Source organism: Eschrichtius robustus, chromosome 11 (genome assembly GCF_028021215.1).
Source record: "Eschrichtius robustus isolate mEscRob2 chromosome 11, mEscRob2.pri, whole genome shotgun sequence".
Lineage (NCBI taxonomy): Eukaryota > Metazoa > Chordata > Mammalia > Artiodactyla > Eschrichtiidae > Eschrichtius > Eschrichtius robustus.
In genome coordinates this window covers 109375146-109387294 of record NC_090834.1, presented here as the reverse complement: position 1 = coordinate 109387294, position 12149 = coordinate 109375146, and the positions used below count along the sequence as shown (strand labels likewise).

Genomic DNA, 12149 nt, shown 5'->3' with positions numbered 1-12149 from the left:
GAATCCCATTTTATAAATGTCTACATAAAAACACTTAGGAGTGTGCTGCCAGCCACATGTGGAGATGGCCACGACACTGTCCACATGGCTCTGTGACATTCGTGCGGGTGTTTTGTGTTCTTATGCGTTAACCATATACTGATATGTAGATACTGAACTCAGTACACCACTTAGTTTAAAAAATCAAAACAGGAAAAAATTTTGGAAGGTGTTGAGTGTTCTATTATGTGACCATCTATGGGATATTTATTAATAAACCAAATACATGTTCAAAGCCTGCTAGTTGTTAAAAAGAGATAGAAAAGTGTATGAGACTTGGGCCCCTCCCTTGGGGAGTTTATGCCTGAGCTCCAGGATGGGACGAGTACATGGTAACTGTGCAGAGCAGGCTGTACATGCCACTTCCTAAAGGCTAGAGGGAACAGGTGATCCCTTTGAGCTGTAGTCTCAGCATTACAGAGTAGAAATATAGCACTTTACCGTGACTGCTTATATTAGGGTGCTTATTTTATTCAGATTACTTCTCTGCAGAATGATTGTCTTGAGTAATTCAAGGGTTGGCATAAGTAGCTTTGAGGGTCATGTGACAGTTGCTAGGCGTGGCTCAGGGCTCTGAAGGAGCTCGAGGTTTACTCCAGTGGTCTCTGAGAACATTGTGCACTAAGTATGTTCATAGCAGTGTTTTCTCGGGCTCTTACATGTGTTCTTTTAGGCTGTATTTCTTTTGCTGTTTGTGTCTTGACCAAACCCTTCTACCTGTTTGAAAGAAAAGACTTTTTGAGACTGCAGTGGATGCAAGGCCAGAGGTTCCCAAGCCTTTCTCCCAAGGGGCGTGGGCATACACCTTGTGTATAGGTTCCGAGTACCCATCTTATCCTGCAGTTTGGTTAGAATTTAGCAGCTGACAGCTAGAGAGGAACTGCTTTCTTTGAACAGCGTGTTTGTTCTTTTTAAAGAAACGTTTCTGCCTAGTTGGAAGAAAAAATTATTTCTTCCTTCCATGCAGGTCCTTTTTTGGAAGGTGTCTCAAGAACCACAACTTGACTGTTTGCTTTAGCATCCAGAGAGGAGACAAGCAATCCATTTTCACAGATTCAGTCCACAGACCTGAATTATAATGCCATTACTGGAAGAGTCGGGTTTTTTAGGCCTCTTGTGCCTCAGTGGCTAGGCCACCCCCATAGTGCTGCGTCCTGGACGTGAGTCACTGAAAATGCCACGAGTTGGTGCAAGTCCCAGAGGACTGCCACCTGTGGAATAGGTTCACTCAGCTGGACCAAGGAGCGCCTGTCCTGGAGACAGTGGGCTGGGCCACCACCTGTCACTGTCTCGCCCGCCACGGACATCACTGGTTGGTCTGAACACTTTTCTGCTGAGCCTGCAGGCTGCTTCAGAATCCTTTCCAACACCCTTTTCCAGCCATTCATTCCTGTGTTGGTTGCATGAGGTGGAGCCTGCTTCTTGTGCCTGACAAACTCCTTGAACTGAAGTCTTTAAAATCCTATTGAGGGTTTTTTGGATCCTCATGTTCGGAACATGCCAAGCTGTGTGTGGCCCTCGTGTTCCCTTGGCTCCACCATGTGCGTTTCTGGGGCTTGTCCAGTGCGGAGCATGGGTGCAGCCCGAGCGTTCTGGAAGCTTTGATGTCGTTTTGCTGCTCCTGTGTCTGGCTGTCATTCTCGAAGCCCACACAGAGCTGCCTTGTGATTTTGAGGACACCCTGAGGGAACCGCGATGGGTCCTTTCGCAGGAGTTGGGACCGGCCCCGTAATGGCTCTGTGGCGTCCCTTAGAGGCCGTGTGACGGTGTGGTGAAAAGCTTGAGATCTGGAGCCACACACCTCAGTGCAAGTCCCATCTCTGCCGCTGACCGGATGGACGCTCTTAGGCCCGCTAGCCCACCTGAACTTGGTTTTCACTTAGTGTGATAGCTCTTACTTCAAAGAATGCTTATTATGATTGAGATCATACTAATTTGGCCATTTGGCACTGTACCTAGTATATACTAATTGCTAAGAATGTGTATCTTCACCTGAAATTACTGTCTAGGTTTATGCATTTGGGATTTGTCCCAGCCATGAGGGAAGAGAGCCACACATGGTGTGTTAGTGCCAAAGCCAGGGGAGCCATGACCGTGCCTTCCCTCCATGTGTCAGGATCCTCAGTCTCTTGATAGACTTTTCTTAGTTTGCCATTGTGACCACCATCTCTCCCTCAGCCTACTGTTGCTGGCACTCACCCCCATCCCCCCGCGATAGCGTAGCAGCGCCTTCGTGGCACAGTGAAGAGCCCTGGGTGCTTAGTCACGTTGCTCACATTTCTCTTACCCAGCCGGGCTGTGCCTTTTCTGCCCTTTGACTTGAGCACGCCTTTTAGCTGGGCTTTTGTTGAGATAATGCCTTTCAAACAAAATGAGAATACATTGATAAATACATAAATATGTAAGTGAAGTCTCTCTATTGAAATAATACGTAGCATCAAATTCAGTGTCTCTTGTGCTCTTTAAAACACACACTGAAGTGCTTTGTCAGTGGTTCACTGCAGTCAGCTAACAATGAACCTCTCGGAAGGAGGGGTGGAAGGGGGAGAGCCCAGATTCAGAATCACCATAAGTGAGATTCATCCAATGATTAAAAGTCAGTGCCCGAGTGAGGAGAATCTCAGGTGCCATGAAGAGTCATAGGAAGGGTAACCTGTCATGTGTAGAGTCATGAAAGGCTTCCTGAGAGAAGTGTTTGCTGAGCTGAGTCTTAAAAGGGGAGGAGAAGTTGGCCAAGTGAAACGTGCTCAAAGCAGAGGGAACGTCACAAATGAAGGTGTGGGCACGAGTGTAGGATTTGCATCACTAAAGTTCTCCAAGGCTGGAGTAGAAGGTGGGAAGGAGGGATGTGAGCATAATTTCAAATTTTGGACTTTATTCTTAGGTATTAGGTTATTGGCAGGTTTAAAGCCCAGAAGTGACGTGGCGTACTAGGAGAATCATCTGGGCTGCGTGGTGGGGGATGGAATGTCGGGAAAGCAGTAGGGAGGCAAGGAAAGGCGGGAGCTAGTGCCAGAGTCAAGGCAGGAAATGGTGGCATCAGGAATGGAGAGAAGGAGGGGGTTCCAGCGACACTGCAGGAGTGGACTCCACAGGAATGGTGGCTGGTTGGTGAGAGTTAGCGAAAGCAGGCGTCAAGGATGACCTCCCAGTGTCTGCTTGGGCAGCTGGCTGGGTGGTGGTGTCATTGACCAAGGTGGAGAACTTAGGCTTGGTGGTGAGTTCCCTTTGGGCATGTTGACTTGTGAGGGGCTCATGAGACAATCTTAGCGGGCAATCAAGGTCCCAGTGGACCTTCGGTGATGCGGATCTGTAATTAAGGCGAGAATCAGGCTAGAGACCGTGGTTTGGGAACTGCCAGCATATCGATGGTGATAGCCGTGGAGGAGTGGCTGCTTATCGCCTGGAGGCTGAGTAGAGTTTTCAAGGGGCCTAGGATAGCAGAGACCTGAGGAGTGCGGTCCACCGGGCAGATGGAGGAAGAGTGCCCGGGACACAGAGGGAAGGCCAGGAGAGTGTGCTCTCGCAAGCAGCCAAGGAGAGAGGGGTTTCAGGAAGAATAATGGTTAGCAGCGTCACATTCTGCAGAGAAGGAAAAAAACGGTACGGGCTGAAAGGGTCCGCTGGATTTCATGACAAGGAGACTGTGAGGGAGACTGGCAAAGGCGCTGTTTAGGAGGACGGGTTGGATCCAAATTGCAGGGGGATTGCAGTCAAGGATACACGGTATAAGTGATGATTGTGGAGGGGTGGTTGCAGGTGTGAAATGAGAACCGCTGACCTTGGTCATAGAATGGTCCTTGAAGAGCCATAGACAGCAAAGTCTCACCATAGCCACATTTGAGAAAGGCAAGCACCAGCACTGGTGTGTTTACATCATAAGCACATCTACTGTCACCTTGTAGGAAGCCTTGTAAGCACAAAGAAATCCTTTAGCAAAAGCAGTCCCTAAATATCCTTATATTTAAAAAATTGTTTCTGGTAAGTTTTGTATAATTCAGTTCATAATACGTCGGTGGTTCTCAAATTGAGTGGCACCCAAACTTTACTGCTACTACTATTCTAAAAAAAAGTTGCCTCCCTGGTAGCAGCCCACACGGATAAGCGTGTTCTTGGTTCAATCAGTGGATCTCATTCCTGGGAATTCTGCTGGTTTGGAGATCCCAAAGCCATTCGTGAGCCAGTCTTCCTGAGCACAGAGACGTCTGTTCTTGGCGCTTTGATATTTTTGGAATGCTGTTATGCATTCTTGCTCCTCTCTCTCAGTAAAAACTAACGAATGGTGACCTAACTAGCTCAGCCGTGCAGAAGGAACAGCAGTCACCCTGGCGACCCTCAGGCGTGTAGTAAGCAGCAGTCTTGTCGGGCAGTGTGCTGGGCTTACCCACGTTCACTGGTTTTTATTCCCTCTGTTTTCTGGTGAGAGCTGGTGACGATTCGTTTGGTCATCTCAACTTCCCTAGTGAATGATTTAAAGGGGTATTTTGATGGGAAGAGCTTTTCACGTGGGGGATGGGGAGCAGACTAATTAATCGAGAAATTGACTCACGTAAAACACTATGAATATAAATCCAAAATGTAAACGTAGAGAAAAACAAAGATGGCGGAAAGGAAAGTCAGTGGCAAGGTCAGAGGCTCACCACGGGGCCACCTTACACTTGAGTCACATATAAGCCTTTTGAGAAGCCGTTCAACTGTCATGTTCTCAGGTTGTCATCCCCAGTAGGATTGTCACAGCCTTTTTGTATCCTTGTCCAGAGTAAGGAAGTTGGGCCCCCCTTGTCCCGAGAGTGTAACTCTAGCAGTGCGCTTCTTCCCTCTTTCGGTTTGATTGTCGGCAGCGGGCAGTCAGCGGAGGGTTGGGGCCAAGTAAGTTCCGCAGCCTTCAAAGTCCCTGCTGGTCCTCACAGCATGGAAGGGAACAGCTTAGACGGTGCGGTATTTTGGGATAAATGTCTAGTGGGAGTAACAATATATGGTTCTTAGGATCTCTTTTTCTTATTTGAAAACATCGTGGTAGAATTTGTCTCAGAGCCCTTTAGTCATCTGTTGCTGTTCTGGATTACTAGTCAAGTAATATACTTGAGTTAATGAATAATGGATTTTAGAAACATTTTAAATGATGATTTTAAGAAGAATTTATGAAAGAAAAATATTTTTACTTAGCTTTACTTCAAATATTTTATGTGGTAAAAGACCAAATCAGGAAAAGAAATACTCAGTTTGGACCAGTGTCGTGATAGATTAAGGACACTTAGGGTGAAATCCAGGTCGCTGTGCTCTAAGAGCTCTTTAACCCTAAAATTACTTACCTGGAAAGTGCATAGATGCTTCTTAAATTAGAGGCAGAAATTAGAAAGAGAATATAAAGGAAAACTGTAGGAAGTGCTTGTGTGCTGGCAGAAACGCAACTGGGGTCTGTCTACCACGTTTTTTGTATAATCTAAACATTTCATAGCTAATCGTCTGGGTGTTGGCATTGTTTTGTTGAACATTACCGTGTTACCAAGACTGTTTTTCATCCTTTTTTTTTTTTTTTTTTTAAACTTTGCAGCTTCTAACCGAAAATCTTCAGTTGGGATGAAGAAGAACAGCAAGAGCAGAGCATTAACAAGGCAGTCCATGTCAAGAATTCCAGCTTCTTCCAACTCTACCTCATCTAAGCTAACTCCTATGAATAATTCCAGGGTACCAAAGAAACTGAAAAAACCTGCAAAGCCTTTACTTTCAAAGATAAAATTAAGAAATCATTGCAAACGGCTGGAGCAGAAGAGTGCTTCGGGAAAACTCGAAATGGGAAACTTAGTACTTAAAGAGCCTAAAGTAGTTCTGTACAAAAATTTGCCCATTAAAAAAGATAAGGAGCCAGAGGGACCAGTCCCGGCCGCGGTGGCCAGTGGGTGCTTAACTAGACACGCCGCGAGAGGGCACAAGCAGAACTCCGGGCGAGGCGCCCCTGCGCACGTGGAGGGCGCCCCCTGCGCCTACACAACCAGGCGGTCCGTGAGGACGAGGGTGAATTTGAAGGAGACCTCCGACATCAAGCTTGAACCAAATACGTTGGATGGCTACAGAAGCAGCTTGACGGAACCTTGCCCAGACAGTGGCGAGCAACCAGCCCCTGCGGTGCAGGAAGAAGAACTGGCTCATGAAGCTGCACAGGAGGGGGAGGCCAAGTGTCCTAAGAGTGACAGCAGCACGTCAAAAAAGAAGTCACGGCAAGGGAAACTGGTGAGACAGTTGGCGGAAGCAGAGGAGTCCGCTGCGGTGCGCGATTCCCCTGGCAGAGCTGGCGTGGGGCGAGAGGGGGTGGGGTCCCACCCTGACCAGGGCGAGCACAGCAGCCTGGAGGGCGTGCCCGGGAGCTACACGGACTGGCCCCCTTCTCCTGTTAGTGGTTCTGTGGTCGCATCAGACAGCTTCAAAACAAAAGACAGCTTCCGAACTGCAAAAAGTAAAAAGAAGAGGCGGATCACTAGGTATGATGCACAGTTAATCCTAGAAAATAACTCTGGGATTCCCAAATTGACTCTTCGTAGGCGTCATGACAGCAGCAGCAAGACAAATGACCAAGAGAATGATGGAATGAATTCTTCAAAAATAAGCATCAAGTTAAGTAAAGACCATGAAAATGATAATAATCTCTATGTAGCAAAGCTTAATAATGGATTTAACTCAGGATCAGGCAGTAGTTCTACAAAACTAAAAATCCAGCTAAAACGGGACGAGGAAAGTAGGGGGTCGTATACAGAGGGGCTTCACGAAAATGGGGTGTGCTGTAGTGATCCTCTTTCTCTCCTGGAGTCCCGCATGGAAGTCGATGACTACAGTCAGTATGAGGAGGAAAGTACCGATGATCCCTCCTCTTCGGAGGGAGATGAAGAGGAGGATGATTATGATGATGACTTTGAAGATGACTTCATCCCTCTTCCTCCAGCTAAGCGACTGAGGCTCATAGTCGGGAAAGACTCTATAGATATTGACATTTCTTCCAGGAGAAGAGAAGATCAGTCTTTGAGGCTTAACGCATAGTAAGCTCTTGGTCTTAATTTGACCCGGGATAACTACTTTAAAGAAATAAACAATTCCAGTCAATTACTCCTCAACTGAAAACATTTTAGGGGCAGCACTTCTGTTGTCTTTTCACTTACCACCATAATACTGTAGAAAGTGTACAGCGTACTGACTCTTCTTAAAAGTCTGATTTGTGCAAATTTTTATTGTACTTTTTAAATAGCCTTCTTATGTGCAATTCTGAGTTAGAGGTAAAGCCCTGTTGTAAAATAAAGGCTCAAGCAAAATTGTACAGTGATAGCAACTTTCCACACAGGACGTTGAAAACAATAATGTGGCTACACAGTTTTCTTTTTTTTAACTTTAAGAGCATCAACTGGCTCTTTAATATATGACTAAAAAATAATTTAAAACAAATCATAGTAGCAGCATATTAAGGTTTTCTAGTATATGCTAATATCACCAGCAATGTTCTTTGGCTTATTGATTTATTTGCTAGATGTTTCCCCCTTGGAGTTTTGTCAGTTTCACAGTTTGCTGGCCCAGGTGTACTGTTTGTGACCTTGGTTAAGGTTAAATAGCAGACCATCGGTCGGGTGGGAGTGAAATTGGTTTCTTTAAAAAAAAAAAAAAAAAGTACAATTACATGCGTGACAGCTAACTTTTCATTCAGTACGTTATATGTACGAGGGTAGCAGTGTGCAGGATGAGTTTCGATACAGCGTATTTATTGCTTGTCATGTAAATTAAAGACCTTGTATTTAACACTTTTCAATCCTTTTAGATAAAATTGTTCTTTGCAAGAATGATTGGTGCTTATTTTTTCAAAAAATTTGCTGTGAACAAATGTGATGACAACAAGCAACATTTATCGAACTACAGCTATCTTAATTTGGGTCAAGTTTTCTGTTGCACTTGTAAAATGCTACAAGGAATATTAAAAAACTCTATTCACTTTAACTTATAATAGTTTATGAAATAAAAACATGAGTCACAGCTTTTGTTCTGTGGTAACCTATAAAAAAATGTTTGTCTTTGAAATTCAGTGTAAAGAACTGAAAACAGTGTATATGTTGTAAATATTTGTGTGTTGTGAGAAATTTTTGTCATAAGAAATTAAAAGAACTTACCAGGAAGGTTTTTAAGTTTAGAAATATTCATGCCAATAAAATAGGAAATTATAAATATATAGTTTTAAGCACTGCATCAGTGGGAGTTCTTGGCTTATGTTAGTTTATGTATGAAAATATCAAAGATTTTTTTGACTATATTATCAGTTAAACAAAAAGAGGAGTCATTTAATTTGTTTTTGAAGCACTTTGAGAAGAGAAATTAATTTTAAGTAACTTAATGAGCAAAATTTTGATTACTACTTTATGTTCAATACCAACCTTCCATTTCTCTGGATTATTTTACAAATCATTGGACAAAGAATTTGGGAATATAAATCTGTAGCAGGTGTTTGACACCAGTGGGTCTCTTTATTTCTGGGAAACGTGTACATGTACTTTCAAATATACAGTGTTCCTAAGTGAAATCAATTTAGGGGATTCGTGTAGTGTCTAGAAAAGTAGCCCATATCTTTAAATACTAAAAGGAATCTGCAGGTAATGAGAAGTCCAGTGGAGAAAACCTCAATGCTTACTGTTACTACTTATTGATTCCTACCAGTTTCTAGGTTCCTGGGGACATTATTTAAATTAAGTTCCTTAAAACTATTGCTAGTAGGTTCCAAGTAGAAATCAGTAACATTCATAAAAGTTCTTTAAATTTAGAATTTTTTTCTCCTTCTGTTCTTCAAGGAATTACTTCTGTAGTCTTCTGTCGTCTCGTCCCTGTTTGTTACGGTGCAGTTTCATCCTCAGGTATTAATGTGGGGGCAGGTGGCTGACCTCCTCGCCCACTCACACCCCCTTTGCTCGCTCCGTCTAGAATTCTTCACCTCTCGAGGTAGGGCAGCCCTGCGAGGTCTGTCCCAAAGCACTCGGAGCAGTCTACAACCTCACCCAGTCCTCCCGGTGTCTCTGGGTGGCAGTGGGAGACTCAGGCCACTGAGAAGGTCACGCTTAGACCCTGTGTCTGGGAGGTACCGGAGAGCAAGGGGTCATCTTTTGTTCCCACCGTAGTTTGGAGTCTTTCAAAGAGGTTCAGAGACTAAATCTTGAACTGTTTTCTTGGAATACCAACAACAGCCATTTCAGGAATTTCAGTCTTAAGGAAAAAGTAACAAAAGACCGCATTTCCCACTTTTCTCCATTCTTAAGCTTAATTTTAGTAACTTATTTATGATGTTTAACTTTATTGAGGCCTCGTCTTTGGGGGCTGACCTTCCCGTGGGTCCGAGCAGTGACGTTAGGTGGTGGTCACTGCCTCGGGAGTTGGTGTGCACAAGCGCTCGGCAGCCACTGCCGGCGCCTTCCAGGGAAACCTAATTTCCGTTTTTACAGTTCGGGGCCTCGGAGCTGGTCTAGCTCTGCTGTAGAACTTCACTGTGTGGAATGGCGAAATCCACACACTGATGACCACTTGGAAGAGGTTGCATTCAATAAAACTTTTAGCTAGAGCTTATGCAATGATTGGTAAAGATTTTGGCATTGTAAGAATTAGGAAATGATCATAGAAATATATGTAAAGTATTCAATTTTCAATCATTTTTCAAATTACTGTTTTAAATTGTTTTGCTGAGTTGTAATACTTTTGAGATACAATGTATTCCTTGTACTGAAAGAATGAAAAAAGGACTTTTTCAGCATTTGAGGTAAGTTCTTTAATGTTTCATTAAAAACATTTTTTACAAATATTTTGTACATGCACTTGCAGTATTGAGGTTAATCATTTTAATAAATTCGGAAATTAAAACAGTTTGGCCGGTGTTCACTGTATCTGAGAAGAAAAGATCAAAGTGGTGACTTTGTCCACAAGGTTTTCACGTACAGTAGAATTTGTAAAATCACACTTTCTGAAGCTTTTCAATATCCGTGAGTGTTCTGAGCCCTGGTCTCCTTTTGCTTCTGGCGCCGTTTGGTTTCAACCGGGGGTAAGCACTCGTTCCTCTCTCGGTGGGGAGACCACTTTTGAACTACATAGCCCCCTGGCCCTCGAACCCAAGAAGGCTTTTGCTACCCAGTTATTAATGGTGCCTGATTACTTGTTTTTTTCCTTCGCTGAATTGGACAGAACGGGCATATCCAGCACTGGCGTGGGTCGTTTTTTTCTCCCAGTTACTGTAGCAAAACTTAGTTGAGAAAGGAAATGTGACTGGCTTAGGAGTCAGGAAACCTGAATGTGCCCAGCTCCGCAACACGTGGGTGACCCCGAGAAAGCTGCTCACCCCCAGATCTCCTCTTTGCAGCACCTGCAGGTCAGCGTGGACACCCGGTCCTGTTGCGTTAAGCTTCAGGATGAGCCGCGTCCACTCCCGGTGCGGGCGGTCGGGGTGAGTGGTGCAGACCAGGCTGGGAAGACTTGCCGATGAATCGAAATACCCACGCGCACTTGGGTTCCCAGTATGAAAAAAGGCTAAGAGGTGGCGCACCTGTTAAATCCACGGCCCCTTTCAAGGCTCGGGTTTGCTGTCTACGCTGAAATGAGTTGCTCCTTCTCCATAACCAGTGGCAGCTCCCTCGCCGCCCAGAGCCCTCGTGCGAGTCCTGTTTCTCCAGTGCCGACTCTGTTGTTAACACGTGCCCATGATGTTCACTGCAGAACCCAGCAGCACTCATCGGGGCGCAAGCACGCTGCTGACCTCAGGGGCACTTCAGTAGCCCCAGGGCTACGGTAAGTGTGACCTGTCCTGCAAAGGAGGATGAGAAGGTCTCCAGCCTCCTCCCTCCCTGATGTCATAGAGCTTGGGCAGCACTTAGTGTTTGCTAGTGACAGGCCCAGAAGAAAAGTGGATTTTGACTCTTCAGGAAGGGGCGGGGTACGTTGGACGGGCAGGGTTGGGCGGGGGGGGGGGGTCTCCCGCTTGAGCTCCCTCCACCCTTCTTCTTGCACTTCTGCCACTTGCCCTCTCCCAGAGGGTTAAGCTTACGTTCTTGGAAGCAGTTGAAAAGCTGCTAACCTGGAGGACAGAAGACGGCCTACAGCCTCACAGAACTAACTTTGGTAAAGTCCTTTTTACCAGATCCTGTTTTCTCCTTGTCAGATTTGTGAGTGTTTCTGCTGAGCTGCAGTGCACAGTGTCTTCTGGGCGTCACCCACCCTGTAGGGCCTGCCCTGCGAAGGGGAAGCAGAGCACTGCTGGGTCTGCTCAGGCCCACAGGAGGGCTGCCAGCGAGTCGGCAGGTGGCCCCCACCCCAGGCTGAGACCCTGAGCAGGCAGTGTCCAGAGTGGCAGGGGCAAAGTTGCATTTCTTTGCTATTTGTCAAGCAGTGATGATGTTAGGTGCTGCTGGGGGTGGGGAGGCAAGATGTGTGTGTCTTCAGTGCGGGGGGGGTGGGGTAACTAAAGCCCTGGGAGAAGGTGAGATAACCTGGGGAAGGAGGTCAGGCAGGTGCTATCGCTCTTTGGTCCTCGTGCCCTGGGGGAGCGCAGTCTGGGGAGGCCCTTCCAGGAGGAGCCAGGCAGGCGGAGAGGAGGTTTGACTGAAGGTGGAAATGATGAAACTGGAAGGGCGGTGGGGTTAAGGATTAACAAAGGACAAGCGGGTCTGACCGTGGAGATGGGAAGCTTCCACAGGGTGGGGGAGGGGAGGGGTTACTCGGAATCCGGGGAAGGAGGGGTGGTCTTAGGATGATAGGTCTGTTTTCCTTGGCAACAACAAGAAAACAGGTGGTAGGTGAAGAGGGGGGAGCCAGTTCCAGCATGAAGGTTTCTATTTTGTCTAAAGTAGGAGGTGAGGTCACCTGACTGGGAGGAGATGAGGGGTCCAAAACTTGAGCATGAAGGAGGTTTGAAATCAAGAAAGGGGACGCAAGCTGACTATAGGAACCCAGTGTGATGCATCACAGAAGTCTTAGTACCAGTCAGTGTTCTAGGCACCCATGGGAGCAAAGGCTGGTGGCAGCACTTCTCCGCACAGGTGTGTGGCTCTCAGCCACGTGGGGGCCACAGAAGGCAACATGGCTGGAGGCTATAGGGTGCAGGTGGGCAG

At 46.1% G+C, this 12149-nt stretch overlaps 1 protein-coding gene across 2 annotated transcripts in view; it reads left to right on the top strand.

The window, feature by feature from the left end:
* The window catches only part of KMT5B (lysine methyltransferase 5B), a 52774-nt gene extending 43043 nt beyond the window's left edge, over positions 1–9731 (top strand). For both annotated transcript variants that reach the window (XM_068555158.1, XM_068555159.1), the window contains exon 11: positions 5594–9731. In XM_068555158.1, the coding sequence (XP_068411259.1) occupies positions 5594–7071 (1478 nt within the window). In that variant the 3' untranslated portion in view covers positions 7072–9731. The remainder of the gene's footprint in view (positions 1–5593) is intronic.
* Positions 9732–12149: the final 2418 nt, after the last annotated feature.